This window comes from Gasterosteus aculeatus, chromosome X (genome assembly GCF_964276395.1).
Source record: "Gasterosteus aculeatus chromosome X, fGasAcu3.hap1.1, whole genome shotgun sequence".
Classification (NCBI taxonomy): Eukaryota; Metazoa; Chordata; class Actinopteri; order Perciformes; family Gasterosteidae; genus Gasterosteus; species Gasterosteus aculeatus.
This window is the reverse complement of record NC_135698.1, coordinates 9,008,762-9,028,270: the sequence shown is the minus strand read 5'-3', so window position 1 is coordinate 9,028,270 and position 19,509 is coordinate 9,008,762. Positions and strand designations below refer to the sequence as shown.

At 45.8% G+C, this 19,509-nt stretch overlaps 3 protein-coding genes across 4 annotated transcripts; 1 reads left to right on the top strand and 2 right to left on the bottom strand.

The window, feature by feature from the left end:
- Window positions 1-587: 587 nt before the first annotated feature.
- fkbp4 (FKBP prolyl isomerase 4) lies at window positions 588-6,727 on the bottom strand. The gene is made up of 12 exons (XM_040162130.2): window positions 6,453-6,727; window positions 6,164-6,301; window positions 5,624-5,768; window positions 5,370-5,512; window positions 5,130-5,250; window positions 3,732-3,888; window positions 3,352-3,442; window positions 3,165-3,248; window positions 2,881-3,066; window positions 2,553-2,696; window positions 1,821-1,916; window positions 588-1,714 (listed from the first exon to the last, which is right to left on the bottom strand). The coding sequence occupies exons 2-12, from the start codon at window positions 6,254-6,256 to the stop codon at window positions 1,613-1,615; spliced, it is 1,362 nt and encodes a 453-aa protein (XP_040018064.2). The 5' UTR covers window positions 6,257-6,301; window positions 6,453-6,727; the 3' UTR covers window positions 588-1,612.
- A 125-nt stretch (window positions 6,728-6,852) lies between these two features.
- ddx11 (DEAD/H (Asp-Glu-Ala-Asp/His) box helicase 11) lies at window positions 6,853-13,612 on the top strand. Its single transcript, XM_040162127.2, has 28 exons — window positions 6,853-7,045; window positions 7,454-7,608; window positions 7,705-7,920; window positions 8,004-8,090; window positions 8,167-8,303; window positions 8,394-8,451; window positions 8,546-8,653; window positions 8,808-8,895; window positions 9,182-9,387; window positions 9,570-9,644; window positions 9,734-9,811; window positions 9,894-9,940; window positions 10,090-10,169; window positions 10,277-10,318; window positions 10,410-10,477; window positions 10,557-10,595; window positions 10,704-10,842; window positions 11,007-11,138; window positions 11,226-11,338; window positions 11,419-11,491; window positions 11,656-11,759; window positions 11,861-12,010; window positions 12,100-12,168; window positions 12,269-12,369; window positions 12,468-12,552; window positions 12,644-12,719; window positions 12,797-12,951; window positions 13,032-13,612. The coding sequence occupies exons 2-28, from the start codon at window positions 7,480-7,482 to the stop codon at window positions 13,062-13,064; spliced, it is 2,688 nt and encodes an 895-aa protein (XP_040018061.1). The 5' UTR covers window positions 6,853-7,045; window positions 7,454-7,479; the 3' UTR covers window positions 13,065-13,612.
- On the bottom strand, window positions 13,310-19,440 carry LOC120808873 (WASH complex subunit 1). Of its 2 annotated transcripts, none has more exons than XM_040162128.2 (11): window positions 19,245-19,440; window positions 18,623-18,763; window positions 17,308-17,419; window positions 17,032-17,178; window positions 15,871-16,007; window positions 15,634-15,769; window positions 15,325-15,520; window positions 15,082-15,249; window positions 14,747-14,905; window positions 14,226-14,297; window positions 13,310-14,148 (listed from the first exon to the last, which is right to left on the bottom strand). In XM_040162128.2, exons 1-11 carry the CDS (start codon window positions 19,250-19,252, stop codon window positions 14,006-14,008), a joined length of 1,419 nt encoding a protein of 472 aa, XP_040018062.2. In that variant the 5' UTR covers window positions 19,253-19,440; the 3' UTR covers window positions 13,310-14,005. The 2 variants fall into 2 exon arrangements, with proteins under 2 accessions (XP_040018062.2, XP_040018063.2); XM_040162129.2 differs by having other exon boundaries at window positions 14,226-14,294; window positions 19,245-19,385.
- Between the last annotated feature and the right edge of the window lie 69 nt (window positions 19,441-19,509).

Genomic DNA, 19,509 nt, shown 5'->3' with positions numbered 1-19,509 from the left:
ACTCACCCACAGTCCAGAAGACGAATCTGGGATAATACTTTTCGTCACAAAGCAAAGGCACACCAAGAGGCGACACCCTCACAACAAAGAAAATGTCCCACCTAAAATGAACCGATAAACAGTGCTGAGCGCTTATCACACAGAAGAGAATGCACATCCGTAAACCGACACCTGTGTCCCTGTGTGAGGGCTGAAGGATCAGATCAGATCCGTTTTGACCTTGGAAAATATGACTCAGACGTCCGGACAGCTGCAGGTAAACACTGGGTGTGATCTTAAAACTGCAAAAACACATCACATTGGAGGTCTTTTTCACAATACACATGCTCCTCCATAATAGAAATGCAGAGACAATTTAAATCACATTTTGTGAACAGAATTATTTTTAAGCCATCTTCTGCTCAAGTAGAAAGCAATTTGGTGCGGCTTCAAAATTGGGATGTAAGTCTATCCAATGAATTCACACCCGGAGCTAAAATTGGAGTGTGTGTGTGTGTAAACGGCTTGGCTGAATTAATTGCTTCTGTGGAGAAGAGTTCCCAGATTTTATGTGCAGGAAATTGTAAAAGAAAAGTCAAAAAATGTCATACAGTATCAAATTGTAGGTATTTATTACATCTTTCTTTCAAACCTTCCAAAAGACAAAGATAAGCTCAACACAGAACACCCACAGACCAGTTGTCCTACAGGGGCTCACAGGGCTCGTATTCGTGTTGTGGCATACAGTCTTCCACAGCCTGATTTCGATTGGCTGTACAAGCACACATGCATTCATCTACTTCTTTGACAGTACATTAAGACCAACTGTTTTATTACTTAAGTGTGTCCAGGACAGGGTAATTCATTCCATTTGTAGCTGCTTTAAAATCCACATATTCCAGTTAAAGTCATGGTTTATAATTTTTAGAACAAAAGTCAGAAGCACAACACCGGGAAAAAGTACAAAGTCAATATTTCCAAGGTAAAAGGTAAACGGTCATGGAACCCGGGGGCTACGGAGGAGTGCCATCTTTAGATCGAGAGGAAAGTTCAAAGTTCAACAGCTATTCCAGGCTAACTTCGTATTACTCCACCTATCCACAGTGGTGCTACATACGTACTTTAGGACTCAGTCGCGCTCACATTCAGACACAAAACAAATACACACAACCATCATCATGATCAGTATCCCCGTGAGGAGTGTTCGATGGATGGCAGAAAACATGAAGGGCGGGGGGGGAAAGGGGGGGGGTTGAGCGAGATGAATGGTCTAGCCCTTAACGGGTGAAATTCTGCATTAACACTTGGATGCACTTTTTATCCTACCGAAAAAACGCATGCACTGTTCAAAGCTGTTGGGTTGAGGGGGATCAGGGGGGGACGTCGTGGCACACTATTCATTTATTAAAACCACCTTGAATGCTGCCATCAGCTGGAGAAGCCCCACCCACCAAAGCAATAGAACCCGGGGACACAGAAAGCCAGCGAAGACGCTCCTTAAGCCGGTGCACTCGTTGATGGGCTGGTACGCACGCACGCACACGCACGCACACGCACGTAAACACACGCACAAAAACACAAATAGCTGAAGTTACAAAAGTCTGAAGCAGATGAACCGTCTGCTCGTGTCTATCTACGCCTTTGAGTCACTGGCAACTTCCTTTTCTCCGTTCTCAACTTCCATGCCGTCATCGCCGCTCGTCTTGCCATCGCTCTTCACATTGTCTGCTTCTTTCTGTTCACAAAGAGGAAAAAAGAAAATATAACAGGGATTTAAAAAAAAAAAAAACATGCGTGTCCCACCCCCTAGTGGTTGTTTTAGAAAAAACACAAGGCGTTACCTTTGAATCCCTATCTGCGAACTTCTGGAACATGTTGGCATAGATGCGTTTGTCCTTCTCATGCTGCTCCTTGATACGTTTCTGACAGAGACTCACCTGACAGAACATAATGTACAAGGTCACAACTGTATTTCAGGGACAACAGTCTTCAGATTTTCCCTGCACTGGCCAGACATCACTAATCGAAGACCACTTTGACTCGAGTTAAACGGTATATATGAATACTTTCAAACTGGCCCGTTACGTTCCGCCAGCCCATTTTCCTAAATTAAGTTTGATTTGCCAAAATTAAATTTAACATTAATTTTGGAAATAAAAAAAAAGTTAAAAAAACATTTGCGAAAAAAATAAATAAATAGCAATTTAGTTTTAGGTTTGTGACACAAAGACCGTGTAGTTAAAAGTGTTACGTTTACAGTAGGAAGTCAATAAGCAACCTGTTGAATCTTCACAGGCGGTGCGGCTGCTCTAACCTGTTAGCATAGTTGTCACAGTAAAAAGGGAAGTTCTGCAACCAGGAGGTAATTAAGACCGGTAATTTCACAACCTGCTTATCAATGCAAATGAGCGCACACCTTAAATACTCATCTCGCTATGCATGTTGTACTAACAAAAAGTATAGCTGGATTTCTCAACAAAAAAACTGTTTATTTGTATTTAGAAACAAACCAAAATGTGTAAAATAAGGCCCGATGTGAAAGGAATCACCCTTCAAGACCCACGGCATTATACCTGACTCTTGGCAGCCTTGTTGGCAGGATAGAGTTGAACCACCCGATGGAAGTCATCTCTCGCTCTGTCGTACTCCTTCATACCAAACAGTGCCTCTCCCCTTCGGAACAAAGCCTTCTCATTAGATGCTTGCAACCCCAGAGCCTACAATTACCAACAGAGCACAGAGAAATGTTACCGCATTTAACGTCGTAAAGCAGAGCACCATATAAACATACGTTTAAAGTATTATACTAAACTGGAAAAGAATTTACCCAGCGAGTCTTTAACGCTCCCAAATACTGAATAATAGTTCACAAACTGTTCAATTGTGTTAGACATTAAATACCTTGTCACAATTTTCTAGGACTTGATTCGGCTCGTGTAGTTTGAGGAAGCACATGGCCAAATTCAGGTGTGCGGCCAATTGCAAGGCGGTTGCCTTCTCTTGGTCTTCCTCGGACAACCCAGATTCGTGTTCCAGCCACGACACGATCCTTTTGTACTGCACCGACGCCTGCTTGTACTTTCCCTCCTGGAGCACGTGGAAGAAGTTCAGAGAACACGAAAAGGTGCCACGACTTGAGAAGAATCTTCAGAGCCGTGGGCTTTTTAAGGGGCCTTACCGCTCACCTTAAAATACTGGGTTCCCTTGTCTTTGACAATGCGGCTCTGCTCCAGCTTCTCGGCAGTGTTCATCTCCCACGATTCCTTAGCCTAACAAATTAAAAAAAAATGAATCGCAAAAAAAAAGGTGCAACACACAAGTGACACGCAGTCAGAAAACTAAAGCCTAGTTGTGTTCATCGGATCAGTTTACCTTCTCAAAAGCCGTCAGCTTGATTTTGTATTGGAGTGTTGCTCCGCCAGGAATGTTGTACTTGGCACTGCCTTCATTCCCAAAGCCATATCTACAAATCAGGAAAAAAACAAAACAGAATTATTACTCTTGGTATGAGAGTGCGCTCTAAAGAAAGACAGCATTGCAAAAGATAGAATACTTTGATGCTACCAACATACTACGCACTATTAACACTACAATAGTCTTATTGCCCTCAAGTTGCATAATTCTTTTACTTAGAAATCCGGTTATACATTTTGCTAAACGCAAGCCCAATAAAATGTAACAATTCAGTTTGAGCTAAGTAAAACAAACCGATAAGAAGAAAATGCATTCAAACACTGTATATTGGATCATACTTGGGCTTCATATAGAAGAGGGCCTCCTCTTCCTGCTCCATAGCCATGATCGCCTTCTCAACGCCGACCGGGAAGCCCAGGCCCTCGCCATCGCCGAGCTCAAACTTCAGCTCTCTCTCATCAAACACTCGTCCCTCGCAGGAACCCACAACAGTTACTGAACGGGGTTAAAAAAAATATATATATATATAATTCAGATATGTGGGACTTGGGCCGACGTGGCGCAGGAGTAGAGAGGGTACGCCGGGAACCGCAAGGTTGGCGGTTCGAACCCCGGCTCCTCCATGTCGAAGTGTCCCTGAGCAAGACACCTAACCCCTAATTGCTCCCCGGGAAAAAATGTAAAACGCCATGGGTTAAAAATGTAATGCAAGTCGCTTTGGATAAAAGCGTCAGCTAAATGACCTGCAACGTAACTTGTGCAATGCAGTGGATTCAGTTTCGGGGGTTGATTGCAAAAGAGGATAAGTGATATTTAAAAACATTTAAATCTAAATATTGTTTTGTTAAATTAAAAAAAAAACAGAATTATTTTAATACAGCAAAGAAATCCCATTTGAACTTCAGAGGATTTTAGAAATCAACACATGCGCATTTCTTTCTGATATGGACGTAGACTGAATTTGTTGCCCGTTGTTACAATGGACTGCAGTAAGTGCCAGCGTTCACGGTAGTGTAAAAATAGGCTAAATTCTTCAAATAGTAATTTATATGCTCATGTGTTAGAAACACAAATTCCTGCCAAACGTGACTTATCGGTCCGCACTTTGCGAGCAGAAGCGTGCATTGTTTGGCGTGTTGCAGCACGTACCGCAGGGATACACAGGCGGTTCATTTCAAACCAGCAAGTCCAGTTTATGCTAATTTCAGTATGGATTTTTGTAGATTGTGAATGTTGATGTCTGGAGTACAATTTGCTCTTTGTCTCGGTGCTTGTGAGGTGAACAGAAAACGTGGCAATGATGCATCATCCCAGCTACCACGTATATTACCATAACTTTTTAATGGTAATAAAAAATACATGGCGACTCTGGCCTCTGCAGGAAGGATGAAAGTAAATGTGTAGATCCACTTTTAGAGCCTACACTAGGTGAATGTTTCAAACTCGGAAGATACATTTTGGGTTCATCACATGGGCATCAAACAGGTCAACCGCATGTATCAGCTTACCATGATCTACCATTGCCTACCGGCCTTAACGTAACCAATTTTTTTAAATAAATGTATGACTTAATCTGATCACAAACAAAAACATATTGACTCGTTGGTTGACGCTTAGGAAAGTAGACCACCATCTCCATTTCTAAATAAATGACACCGATTAACATCAGATGCATTATTACAAACAGTAAAATCTCACGTTTTCAACTTTGGCAAAGAAACAGTCGTGCGCATTACCGTCAACAGAAGCGCCTTCATTAGGCTTGGAATATCCCTGCCCTTTAGTGATCATGCGACGGACGATCCCACCGTCCTCATCCTCCGTTATGTCCTCGCCTCGAAATTCATACAGTTCCACCTACAAGTGTGCAGGAGGATAAACGATTATTTGACACACCCATAAGGTATCATGACAGCAGGGAACTCGCTTCGGCATAGGACGGCCAGTCAATGTCACCCGATATCCCAGACACTGACCTCAAAAACTAGTGTGGCATGGGGGGGTATTTTGGGGGGACTGCCTGCAGATCCATAAGCGTACTCGGGCTTACAGATGAGTTGGCTCAGCTCCCCCACTTTCATGGAGGCTACGCCGATGTCCCATGCCTTTATCACTTGACCTAAAAAAACAACAACAAAAGACGACGGATTACCCAAAAAGACGCCGTGCAAGTCAGATAAGAGGGGGGTGGGGGTGGGGGGGGAACCTCTCCGTTAGATGCCAGACGCACCTTTGCCCAACTCAAAGGAGAACTTCTCTCCCCGGTCTCTGCTCGAGTCAAACGGAGAGCCATCCAGAAGCGTGCCCACGTAATGCACGAAGACCTTGTCGCCGGTCATGGGCAGATCCGCGCCTGTTCCTTCCCTTTTCACCAGCTGCAGAAGCGAGAGGAATAGATGATTAAAAAAAAACAAGTCCTGGTATTTGTCATTCAGCGAAGCCTTCTAAACATTTTTGTGAATGAACGGGCGATGTTTTTGGCAATAAATGTTTCCTGATATATTCATATTAATATTTCATTAGCATGCATATTTTTTTTGTGTGTGTGTGTGTTAGGAATACAGAAAGGAGCTCCAGAAGCTTCTAGACGCGGCTAATTATCCATAACTAGAGGCCGTTAAGCTACGTGAACAACGGAAGGAAGCGAGATGCGCAGCGCCGCGACGGGTGTCAACCACCGGCCTTCCAAACGCCGCCGCCGCCCTCAGCGAACGGCAATTAAAGCGGGTTCGAGCCGCCCGGCTGACCGCGAGCCGCGGAGACCGCTCACCTTTAACACGCCGCCGTCCTTCTTCGGCGTGATGTCCTCCCCCTCCATCGGGATGGCGTGCTGTCCTTCACTCGTCTGCTCCTCTGCAGTCATCGTCGCGGAGCGAAGATTTCACCCCTCCTCCTAATAACGTTACTCCTGCACCGACCAACAAAAATAAAAAATATAAATAAAAAACAAATGAACGCTGGCTTCGGCGGGCGCGGACGTTGACGGCAAACTTCTGCAGCGAGACGGCAACTAACGTCGCGCTAGCTAGCTAACGTCCGTAGGTGCTAGCCGTACTTACTTGTGAATGCTATTGGGAGTAAAACAAATCTCTACACACGTTACAGCTCCCGGCGAGCTGCGAGAAGAACGTGCTATCCGTCGTGCACCGGTCACTCTTTAATCGGAGTGGAGTAAGAGCTTTTTTTGGGGGGGGGGTAGGTTACTTTCAGTCCACGCTTTACGTGCAGTGTGGCGACTGACAACCGCTAATAGAAGGGCAGAGAATTTTCCAGACACTCTAGGAGGATCTCAGGGGGCTGGACTCGCGTCGGGGGCGTTTCTCGCATAACGTACGCATCTCCCGAAAAGGCGGTGCACTTATAAAGCGCTTGAGAAAAATGCAAAATATGGCGATATATTGGGCCGCCACGTATATCTTTACTGCGTAAAGTGCTTAAATGGTGTGTGGTAGCGCAATGCCTCTACGCTAAAGGGCAGATGTGGGCCGTACGTGCAGATAGCACCGAACGCGCGAGCACGAAGTAAAGTAAAACGTTCACTCTTTGGCTTATCTCGCTCCCTATTGGTCAGAAACCGCCACTGCTGCTGCCTGTAGGCGCGGGAGTTTAACGTCGTCACAAGTCACATTTGTTTTCCGAAGAATATCTGCGCGTAAGTATCTTTAATAAGGCAACCGTTTGATTCCAGCCAATGGGGGGGTTGATTATAAGTTAGCTAGTTGTGAATTCGGCTCAGCATCAACTAAACGATTCATTCTCAACGCAGTGACAACCTTTAGTAGCTTGACACAACACGCTACGTCTCTTTACAGGGCTTGGTAAGCTCCTTATTTACGCGGTGGGTCACTTTGCTTTAGTCAAATGAGTTACACTGTCAGGACTTTGCTAGTATAACATGCGATTGATAACGTCATGTGCAAACGCAGAAATTTGGCGCCTGTCTGAGTTTGCGCGCTAGACACAACACCACTATCAGAGGGTTGTAGTGTAATACCGTCCAGTCTAAACACGCCGTGTGTGCCGGTGGAGCTGAACAAGGAGCTCCTCTGTTAACCCTTAGGTCGTCTCCCGGGGACGATCACGAACATGGAGAACGGCAGGGAACAATTTCCATTTCCCTACCAGCCCTACGACATCCAGGAGCAGTTCATGCAGGCTCTGTACGGTGTGCTTCAACAGGGCAAAGTGGGAATCTTTGAAAGCCCAACTGGAACGGTGTGTATGTTTCCACGTCTATAAGAGAGATTGGGTTTATTGATGCATTTTGTATTTTTAATATGTGTGTGTGTGTGTGTGTGTTCTTCAACACAGGGCAAGTCTCTGAGTCTGATCTGTGGAGCGCTGAGCTGGCTCACAGACCACGAGGAGCAGAGCCGACAGAAGGCAGCCGCCCTGCTGCACGAAGGACAATTGGTCCTTTCCACTTCTACCGCCGCGTCCTCCGCCGCCAGCGGCTCGGCGGAGCCCGACTGGATCACGGAGTTCGTTCAAAAAAAGGCAGAACGAGACTTAGTGTCAAAGTTGAAGGTGAGGTCGATCAACGCGAGTCAGGTGGATCCTCGGGAACTTTGGCATCTCACCTTCGTTGTTTGTTTGTTTTGTGAGTCCAGGAAGACGAATTGAAAAGAAAGAAGAGGGAGGAACGCTTGGAAATGATCCGAAACAACGTTCAGCTCAAGTATGCAATGAAAAGAAAAGTAAGGGATCCTGAACGGTGACATTTCCAATCAAAGTAAGTCAAGTCCCTCCAACTTTATTTGTATGCATCTCTAGAGCTCTGACGATGAAGAGGCATTCAAATTGCTTAAGCTCAGTAAGGAGGAAGACACCGAGACACAAGGCGATCAAGAGGACGAGGAGCTTGTCGTTGCAGAATATGAGAGTGACGACGAGTCAAAGACCAGGACCGGGTGAGCTGAGCCATTGACTACTGAACGGTAAGCGATCATCAAATGTTGTGACAGAGAATGACAGCGGCGGGTGTTTGCTCTCACGCTCAGATTCTGCGGCGCTGACGAGGACACGGACGACGAGCTGGTTGAAGAACACGTTAATAAGGTGTGTGATCGAGACGCTTTAACAACTGTGAGGACGAGTGTCCCATTGATATAAACCATAATGGTGAGGCCGGGGCACACTCTTATGTTCTCAGATTTACTACTGCAGCCGCACTCACTCCCAGCTGGCCCAGTTTGTCCACGAGGTTCAAAAGAGCCCCTTCAGCAAGGACATCAGTCTGGTCACACTGGGCTCACGCCAGGTATGTGTGCACACGCAGCAAGAACTCAGTGAAATGTTACGTTTAGGTACATCCGGTTGAACCGCATCCATATTTTATAGTTAAGGTCCTAAAATGATCTATATGTGTCTGACATCAGATGTTTACAGTGAACATAAAACCGTATACTCTCCAGAATCTGTGCATCAACGAAGAGGTGCGTCGCCTGGGCAGCAGCCAGCGCATCAACGACCGCTGCATGGAGATGCAGAAAAACAAACATGGTGGGAGCCCTTCACACACAAGCTGCAGAACCACTGACCATCTTTGTTTGAACCAGACAAGCTTTCTTTTTCAAGAGTGTGCTGGTCAGGAATAATAATAAGAGAGACAGGAATAACAACGAGTTACAGTCAAACAACAACAGCAGCACTAGACGGACAACAAAAAACATGCCACAAATCAGAACGAAACAGGAATGCCCTTGTTGAATTATGCATCCAGAACCCAATAGCTGTGTTAAACCGTACAAAATAAATGAGACCAAATGCTGCCTGTTGTACCATTTAGGAGAGAAGCCACACGATGAAGAGCGTGTCAAACGCAAGCGAGGCCCAGCCAAGAGCGTGTGTCCCTACAACAAAGCTTCAGCACTGCAGCACATGAGGGACAACGTCCTGGGGACAGTCCACGATATCGAGCAGATGCTGAAGCTGGGCAGAGAGACACATTCGTGTCCCTACTACGCCGCACGCCTGGCCGTTCCCCCTGCACAGGTGACGCTGTCCTCTCCCTACTGGCTCACTGAAGCCCCGTGCCTGCCGTCGTTGGAGGCGACTTGCTCGCCGCGCTGCCGATATTGCCCTTGTTCCAAAACTTCACAATGGTTTTTTTTTATTTTTTGGTGAGCAGATTGGAGCGTTGATTTCTAACCTGTGTGTTTGTGGCGTCTGCATAGTTGGTGGTGTTGCCCTATCAGATGTTGCTTCACGAAGCCACAAGGAGGGCAGCGGGGGTCAAGCTGAAGGGACAGGTAGGATTATCTGTTTTAATCAGTTCTTTGTATCGCCATGGAAATAGCAGCAGAAATGTTTGAATATATATATTTTTATTTTTTCACAGGTAGTGATCATAGATGAAGCTCACAATCTTAGTGACACACTGTCCTGTATACACAGCGCAGAGCTAACTGGAGCGCAGGTTAAGAACATATGTATCATATCATACACCTCGTATACCCCTCATGGTCTCTGCATTACACTGACCTGTGAATCTGCTACAGCTTTGCCGCGCCTACTCGCAGCTCGCCCAGTACGGCGATCGCTACAAGTGAGTTTTTCACACCGACTCCAGATGCACCCCCGCACCCCAATTCAATATTGTAATTGTGCAGTTTGGATGTCGAGGAAATCCAAAAGAATATTTGTGAATACAGACTCCTGATTCCTGATGCTTCTTTTTTTTTTCCACAACACCAGGAGCAGACTGAAGGCCAAGAACGTGATGTACATCAAACAGATTCTGTTTGCGATCGAGGGGCTTGTCCGGGCGCTGGGAGGTGAGTGCGTTTTGAGTTCAAATGACTTCTTTGATTACGGATTACTGCCAGTCTGCACCACAGATTGTGTTGCGTTTTAGCCATTTATGTAAATGTGATCCCGGCAGGTAAAGTGGGGCAGAATCCACAGAGCCAGACTACACTAACAGGTTAGTGAATAATACGCGCATACACACACACACACACACAATGCACCTCCAACAAGAACTGACAAACCCTTCGTGCATCTTTGTCTTTTAGGAACTGAACTGCACACCATCAACAACTTCCTCTTCAAGGCACAGATTGACAATATAAACTTGTTTAAGGTATTATGAAGTGTTATGTCGGTAAAATTGAAATCATGTCTCCAAAAGGCAAACTCTGATTTCTTCAATGTCACTTCAGTTACAGAGATACTTTGAGAAGAGCACGATAAGCAGAAAAGTAAGCGTTTCATATTCACATTTATATGTATTTATTTCCGCCTCAAATGTATTGAGAGATTCTCCCGTAGGATCAAACAAATCCCACAAGAGTCTCCTGTGTCTCCAGCTAGGAGGCTTCGTGGAGAAGTACGCAGGATCGGGCGTGAGTGTGCACACGCAGAGCCGCACCAACAAGGAGAACCGCCGCACAGAGGGACTGAACCGCTACCTTCAAACACTGCAGAGCACCCAAATCAACGCGCCAGGTCAGAGGGAGGATTGTGTCATGTGCACCGCAGACATGTTGCGTTGTGGTTGCAACATGAAGTCCAAATAGCAAATAAAACGCAGCTTAATTTCTGGAAACCTTGTGATGGGAGAAATGTATTTCCCTCTAAAAAATTTTTTTTTTAACCTCCCATGTGTGTAGTTTCTTCAGCGGACCAGCAGGGGTCAGAGGCGGAGAAAGCACTGGCCACGTCTCCCATGATGCAGGTGGAGGGTTTCTTCATGGCTCTCACCAACAGCAACGCCGATGGCAGAGTGTTGGTGCACAAGCAAGGTAAAGTAAAACAGTAAAAACAGAAATCCCAATAAAGATTTGTAAAAAAAAACCAATTAAAAAATCCCCTCGCTGTATCACGTGCAGGTACTTTGTCAGAGAGCAGCATCAAGTTCCTGCTGTTGAACCCAGCGGTCCACTTTGCCCAGGTGCTGAAGCAGTGCAGAGCCGTCGTCATCGCGGGAGGAACCATGCAGCCTGTAAGTCGATTTTAATCCACTAAAAACAAATGAAGCCGTTGCTGTGTACGTTGTGTCATTCTGAAAGACGGCATATGTAGGTTTCAGACTTCAAACAAGAGTTGCTGCTTTCTGCTGGAGTGGAGGAAGAGCGCATCACCGAGTTTTCCTGTGGTGAGTATTTATACGCAACAATAAAGTCCTAATTCTTAGTTATGACGCACACAGCTTTCGTGTGCTGTCAGAATTGCATTGTGAGGTTATAGTACATGAAATATTGTTCTTTGATTATGTAAAATAATTGAATGTTTGTGTTGTTAAATTCCCTTTGCCTGTAGGTCACGTCATTCCTCCCGAGAACATTCTTCCTCTCGTCTTGTGCAGCGGCCCCTCTGGTCAGGAGCTGGACTTTACTTTCCAAAACAGAGACTCCCCATGCATGGTAACTGACACACACTCACTACTTTATAAAGTTGTTTAATATCGTTGAATGTGGGTGCGTAGTTTACGCGAGCGCCCTGCAAATGTTGTGCCCGGTCACAGATGGACGAGACGGGGCGCATCCTCGCCAACATCTGTAACGTGGTGCCGGGCGGAGTCGTGTGCTTCTTCCCTTCCTACGAGTACTCGAGGCGCATCGTTTCTCACTGGGAGGCCAGCGGTGCTCTGACTCGTTTGGCCAACAAGAAGAAGGTACTTGCGCATCAACCTTCGCCTTCCCGTGGAAAGGGAAATGTTCAACTTCCCAAACTGTCTTCAAGCCGTCATAATCACTTCCTCAGATCTTCCAGGAGCCCAAGAAATCAAACCAGGTGGAGCAGGTGCTGAACGAGTTCTCCCGCTGTATCCAGGTAAAATGTCACTGCCTCTAGCAGCATTGTCAGCATTGATGGTCAACAGCGTTTTGCCCGAGTGTTGCTATGTTCTTGTCTCTGCTTTCCATTCGATTAGCGGTGCGCTGTGGATGCCGGAGGGCTCACGGGAGCTTTGCTGTTCTCTGTTGTCGGAGGAAAGATGAGCGAGGGCATCAATTTCTCAGACGACCTGGGCAGGTGTGTGGGTTTTTTTTTTTTTCGTCAGCACGTCGACAGCTGGTAGTTGCACGTTACGTGTACGTGAAATGCTTTTCTCCGCGCGCGTGTCTTCGCAGGTGTGTGGTGATGGTGGGAATGCCGTATCCCAACATCAAATCCCCGGAGTTGCAGGAAAAGATGTCCTATCTGGACAAACACCTGGTGAGACCGCTGACTGTTCCAATAGGCTTTTGCTGTCCACAGACCTGCCGAAACAAGTTTGAGGTTGAAGGCGCGTGTGTTTGCTTTTCAGCCTCACAGCGGAGGGAGGAGGCCTGGACAAGCACTCATAGAGAACCTCTGCATGAAGGCCGTCAATCAATCCATAGGTAGTGTTGCGATATTCATGCGCCGCTGTTAATAAGTGCGGACTTGATTTGTAATCGTTTACTCGATCTCTCCGAAGGACGAGCTATTCGTCACCGTGGAGACTATTCCTGCATCGTGATGTGTGACCGACGCTACGCTCGACCCGCTACGCTGGCTAAACTCCCAACGTGGATCAAAAATCGCACGAGCACGCATACCACCTTTGGCCCTGCTTTTGCTGCCTTGCGGAAGGTGAGGAGCAAATCCGCGGTCAAACTACTGCGTCATGACACGATGTACTCATGTGTTGTCTGTATGTTCTTCATTCCTAGTTCTTCCTGGAGAAGAAGCACAAGCAAGTGTAGCGTCACTTACACTGTACTCCACCGACATTTCCAAAGGCCGAGGTTCTGGAGAACTTTGAGGAAAGGCGAGTGGCACTGAGGTTATGTGCAAATGTAGTCTGCTTCAGCCCCTCTCATTCGTCTTCACGTTCTTTAACATTTGGAAGCTGTTGGACCTCTTAGTGCTCCTGGCTGTAGTTTGCATATGTTTTCTACTTTGTACGTTCTACCTTGACTTGTTAACAGAAACGAGACACAAGTCCCACTGATGGCAAAAGGTTATTTATCAGATTGAAACAATACATCAGTCCTGCAATGTCTTAGAATTTAGTCTGGAACAGATATTTGTAAATGAATAACTGAAGCAGCTTCTCCAAAGACATCAGACACAGCGATGACATCACTAACTAATTTAGCCTTGAAGAATATGTTAAATATTTAATGCATTTTATTCTGTTATGTAATGCAAAAAAAAGGACTATGCAAGATGTTAGTAAAATGGTTTCAGTGCATTCAGTCTTAACACTTGTATAATTTAATATTGTACAATAAATCATTATCAATAAAAATGTTGATTATTGGATTTTTAGGATGTTTTGTTGAACAGGTGGGACAAACCAAAGGACTTATAACGAATGTTTGTTCACTGAGTAAGGGCCAGTGTGTAACATGTTCACACGTATGTTATCACTGTTGAATGATCCCCTGAAAAGAGGAACCTATTTTCAATACCGTGGAATGAGCTCCTTACATCCTCTTCATTGCGCTCGTTAGCATCATCATATCATTCCTACGGAAGCCCAGGGTGGACAAACCAAAACACTGGCTTCAGATGACGCCATCACGTGTTGGCCGCCATTGTTCTCATACGCGCTTGGCACACCGGAGAATTTCCCAATAAATCGGAGACCTTAATGCTGGGAGCCGCTAAGTCCTACAGTAAGTCTTCATCGTCCTTCACGTTATGCCTCCCAGTCGTCGTCGTCCGTTGTCCCATGAGGAGAAGGAAGCGGTGGGATGACATCAGACATCCTGGCAAATGCACCGCCAGTACCAGCTGGCGTTTTGCCCGGCTCGCCAGCAGCTGGACCCTTCCCAGAAATGCCTGCAGAGGGAACAGGAGGCATTATTCAGTGCACGCGGTTCCAACCTCATTTCATTTAACGCAAGAGAAATCCTTACCTTTCCTCCGCATGGAGAGTTTGTTGAAGAGATCAGACATAAAGTCTCCACTACTAGATGCAGCGCCCACTGCTGTGAGACAAAGACAGGCCGTCACTACATGACACAGGGAGCCGTGAAAGGCTTTCCATCATTCACCAGAGCTGCGCTTCGGAGCCCATAAATACGACTGTTTGGTCTGCTTAGTCGGTATCAGCAGCTCTAAATAGCAAACGTTAGGTTGTCACCTTACAAGATGAGCTTTCTGATATATTAGATCTCAAGACAATTTAAAATACTACTTTAACCGTGTCCACCTTTCAGTGTAAGTTGCCATTTATTAAGTGAAGGGGACAAAGACGTGGACCGGGATGATAACCATGAGGCATAAACACAAACGCTCACATACTGACATGCAGTGAAACACATTGAATAAACGTGAAAGCGAACTAGGACCTGGTGACTGCGTGTACGTCTCACCCTTTGCTAAAGCTCACGGTTAATGAAAGACTAGCAGAAGCACATTTCAAACGATCGGACACCTTGCTCTTGCTCCTTCTGTTTCTTCTTCTCCATCTTGCGCTCTTTGACGTTGCGTAACTGGGCCTTGCCGATGCCGCCGGCGTTGCGGATGGACTCCAGGAGATTGGCACGGCCGTCCGACGGCTCAACCACCCGGCTGGGAGCACCAGACACGGGGCCTGCAGAGAGACGGCACGGGGTCACGGGGTTGATTTAAGCGCCATAGCTCTCAATAAGAGTGAACAGGGTTCCTCTGTGTTATGAGTTACACCGGCTTTAATACACTTTAAACCTCCATCACATTCCACCAAGTCTTTAGCATGCAGACAGAACACAGTTCGCGGCTGCCACAAACCTGAGTTTGACGCCTGAGGGACCCGCGCGGGGCTGTCAAGGGGAGGTGGGGGAGGCGGAGGGGGAGGAGGAGGAGGTGGTCCTGCAGGAATGGCAGGAGCGAGGGCAGGCTCGGGAGGAGGGGGGGGAGGTGGTGGAGGAGGTGGAACCATGGGTTGGAGCTGAGAGGCTGAAAGACAAGGAGATGAAAAGTCAACATGAGCTTTTTAAACACAGTATTAACCCAAATTGTGTGTGTTTGTACCATGTGCATCGCTCTCCTCAGCGAAAGTGGGCAGATCAGGGATAATGTGTGTGGGTCCTGATGGGGCGAAGCCGGGTCCGAGGTCTGCGCTGTAGGAGAGGTCGTCTGCGATGCCTGGAAGGTCAGGCAGGTAAGATGGCACATCTATTTCGGGCACCTGACCCAGGTCTGGCACATAGAAATAAGACTCTGCCGTCTGATGGAGAGAAAAAGATTAGATCAGAGACTGTCAGTGGTTTACTAGCAATGCTTCAAAAAGAATGATCAAATTAAAGATGCGTTTTGGTTGGAGGGGGGTGTTTGACGTACCTGTCTATCCAACTGTTCCCTCTTCGTGATGGACAGCGGCGCATCAAACGGCTTCTCTTCTTTCTCAGTCTCTAGTGTTCTGTGTGTTTTTGTCACGGCTCCGGCCAGAGGATCGAGGAACACATATTTCTTATATCTTCAAAAGCACCCGAATATGAAGAAGAGATTAAGATCATTTGTGTGAACACTAATCATCTCTGTCTGCCTCTTTGGTTGAGAGTGTTTGTGTGGACTCACAGGTTCTCTGTAGTATTAAAGAGCAACAGCGAGCTGACAGACGAGATGTTGCGTGGCAGACTGCCAAGTCCCTCCTCTGTCTCATCCTCAGACTTCTTCTTTTTGCTCACACACACTGGGAAATACATCAATTTCTCCTGAAAGGAAGACACGCGCACGGAGCGAAAGGCAGATCTGTAAAATGTCAACTAAATCTCGGATAACACAAATCACAAATGCCACCAAAGTGCTCCCACGTGCAAATGCATGAACGGGCCATTGCTTATGGGGGGGTTTAAATAATGCATTTCTGCACCAAAGAAAGAAAAGTAGTCGCAGTCAGTGTTTTCATTTCTCCATGTTATCCCTCTCTGACAACACAAAAAAAGGAAGAGATTCTCGATACCAAGCCGACACTGCAGAAAATACGCTGTTTTTAGTAAAGTTCCCTAAAGTGGTAATGGCAGAACTTGGTGTTCACAATAAATAATGCAGGACGCTCTGCTGAGCTAAGCACACAAACGTGAACGCAGACAGAGGGACACCAAACCACTCAGGAACTATCATACCATTTGTTTTGATTTGTTCTCCTCTGCCATTCTGTAGATCAATGTAATTTCATTAAATGGATGTCAGCTGGTTATTTAAATCGTGTGAGATAGAATGTGTGAAAAATCGACAGTGACGCGGATGGAAGCGCGAGGAACCACGATGCTCACCGCTCACAGGAAAATATGTGAAATACATGCCGGGGTGCAGAGAGGAAGCTGGGAGACGGATTCTGGAGGAGCCAGATGGCCACGGGGCAGAGAACAAGCTCTCCACTCCTGCATAAATACTGAGGAGGTCACGGAGGGGTTTCCCCCCACAGTCTCCTTAAATACAGAGGAGTAGAAACCAACTCCAGGTACTACTGTCCTCGTATGTCTGGAGTGACAACTGCGTCGTGATTCTCAGGAGGATAAAAGCCACGTAAAATGGCAATTAATCGTGCTTCTTTCTAGCCTTTTTTTTCAAACCACAGTTTTAGCCGTATAGAGACGCCCCAAATGTATCCAGCTCTTTTACATTAGTTACAGTACTGTGGCTCAAAGGCTTCAAGACTCAGGACACTTTGGGAAACCATGGCTCTCTTAACGAGTCCATATTTATGTGAGAAAAATTGTTGTGTATTTATCTCACCTGCAAAGCCGTCTCATCAAAGGGTCGAAGTTTATTCTGTATCCTTTGTCGGGGGCGAGTTTGTGAGGAGGGGTCTGTAGCCTCAATAAAAATAGACGAGTAATCCCGAAGGCGATCTGGAGCCGGGTACTTTGCGCTGGAGAAAACCTGTGCACACAGAAAAGTGCTGATATAAATGACAGACACTGGGCTAATTATGCTTTCGATGATCTTGTTTGATGGACCTTAAGTGCAAAGTACAAAAAGCATCCTGCCAAATTGGAGGTGCCGTGTTACCTTGGTGGCCTTCTTACTGCCTTTGATCTTGTCGACGCGGGCCTGAGCCAGTCTGATCCTGTCAGTAACACTCTGCAGCTGGCGCCGGTTCTTCTCCACACTGTCGGACACCCTGGACGCAACACACACACACTCTGACATCAATATGGACGTCTACTCACAGTTCACAATATTTCTGAGACCATGTCATACAATTCAATTGGGATGAGTGGGCAACTTCTTAATAACCTAAGAGGCCCGATTCCAAATTTCTTTCTTCATATGCACATTGCGGGGCTCTTAAAATCAGGAATAAAGATAAAAGTATAACACAGCTGTTTCTGAAATCAAGTAATCATTTCATATGTATCATCCAACTACGAACACAGCAAAATAATTCTGTTTAAATTAAATGTCACTTATTTCATTTTATAGTTACAGTAGAGGCTTCCTCTATCTTCAGCGTTCCAGACAGGACCATCTGCTTGGAAACAGATGCTGTGGCATCAAACGTGCCTTAGAATATGGATTTGACTGCTCAATCCATTGAATAAGATGGTATTTAATGCCCAATTATACTTGAACAGATGCTTTGTCTTCAACAACCTTTGTGATTGAAGTTAAACTTTTATTTGTTACGTGCTTTTGTCTGCTTTATCCTGGTAGTGACAATGCTCACGCGGCACTTTTTACTTTATTGAACGAGAAAATGAAAGAATCAATCTAAAAAGAATTAGAACTATGAATGCTAAAATAGTTGTACCGCCACTATTCATTTCAGAATTATTTTATCTCTTAACCATAAAACAGGTATCTATTTTAGTAAAATATCAAAAATAATAATAATAGTATTTAGTCAATTAGAAGTTACGTTATAATCAAGGCAATGCAGGCAAAACTGCTGAATATTTGAATAACCGTTATCGCTACAATTGATCATTTGTTTAATTTCTTATGACAAATTAATTAATCAGCAAATCGCTTTTACACAACTAGAGCAAGATGCATCCCATGGTAATGTGATTATAAAATGATATTAAATCACACAAGTAGTACTCGGGAATTGGTTGTCTTGTGTCCCTTCAAACCTCCAGCTCTTGTGTGTGCGGTCTTGTTTGTTTATACGGGGGGACAAAACGGCCTTTTCCCTACTGTAAAACATCACATTGCAGGGTGACGACCCGGTGAAGGTCAGGGGTTAGAATCGGGCTGGCAGCGGTAAAGGTCAGGCTTCTCATACACAGTCTTTGGAGGTAGTCTACGTCTTCAGGTAAATGTTCCCATACGTTATGGAAGCCACACTCTTTGTTGTGTGTGTGTCTGTGTGTGGCCTTGCCTTCTGAAAATATCCGTAGAAATGGTCTCCAGGTAGAGTAATGCATCCGCTATCTGATGGACAGCCTCCTCTCTCCTCAGGTCCGACTGGATGAGAGGCACAGAGTACACCTGGCCCTCCAGGCACTGCTTCTGGCTCATCCTGATACACAACAACACGGGTTTAGAAATGAAGAGCAAAGTTCACTACACCGGTCACTCAGACCTGGAGAGACAGGTGTGTGTTATTGATAGTCCAAGGGACAACTCGGACAACTCTTTCACAGTGATGCTGATTGACAGCTCCAGCATCACACAGCTTTCGTAAGGTTGAGACCCAGTAGCTGACCCTCATCTGACTGTCACGTGACCGTCCTGGAATAGAGCTGGTTCGGGTTTCACTGTGTAAATTGGCTATTAGCTCTCTTTAGCGGTTTATGGTCAAAGAAGCCCTTACTATTACTGTGTAAATTCCATAACCTGCGTTATACGTGGTTTTAATGTAACTCAACTATGGGGATCGACAGTCAACGGAAACCCTGTCCGTGTTAAAGAAAGATTTGCCGCGAGCCTTCGACCGAACAATTCTCCTCTAATTAATTAATTACGAATACGACAGACTAAACAACATGCAGTCTGCTTACATAACCATGGGTGTTGTTTACTGGTTGACGGCTGCAGAAAGAATCAACGTCAGCAAGGGGATCCGTGCTAGCATCCGATCCCAAATGATTAGCAAACAGACAGCGAAGCAACGGTTCTCTACTTCCGCATACATATGACACGTGACCGCAATGAGGATAGCGTGTTGCCTTCACGCTCAATCAGTCATTTCTTACTCGAAACACGTGAATAATAATAATCATATGAGTTATTGGATAATGTTTATGGGAGGCCTATCTGATTTAT

Coding starts and splice junctions, on each gene's coding strand:
- fkbp4 (XM_040162130.2), bottom strand. CDS start 6,256: ATGACTGCAGAGGAGCAGACGAGTGAAGGACAGCACGCCATCCCGATG. Junction 3,889..5,129: donor TGAAGGCGCTTCTGTTGACG/GTAATGCGCACG, acceptor AACCCCGTTCAG/TAACTGTTGTGGGTTCCTGC. Junction 3,443..3,731: donor CTCTTCTATATGAAGCCCAA/GTATGATCCAAT, acceptor CCTGATTTGTAG/ATATGGCTTTGGGAATGAAG.
- ddx11 (XM_040162127.2), top strand. CDS start 7,480: ATGGAGAACGGCAGGGAACAATTTCCATTTCCCTACCAGCCCTACGAC. Junction 8,896..9,181: donor GATGCAGAAAAACAAACATG/GTGGGAGCCCTT, acceptor TGTACCATTTAG/GAGAGAAGCCACACGATGAA. Junction 9,941..10,089: donor CAGTACGGCGATCGCTACAA/GTGAGTTTTTCA, acceptor CCACAACACCAG/GAGCAGACTGAAGGCCAAGA.
- LOC120808873 (XM_040162128.2), bottom strand. Junction 15,770..15,870: donor TTTAATACTACAGAGAACCT/GTGAGTCCACAC, acceptor GTGCTTTTGAAG/ATATAAGAAATATGTGTTCC. Junction 14,149..14,225: donor ACTCTCCATGCGGAGGAAAG/GTAAGGATTTCT, acceptor TTCCCTCTGCAG/GCATTTCTGGGAAGGGTCCA.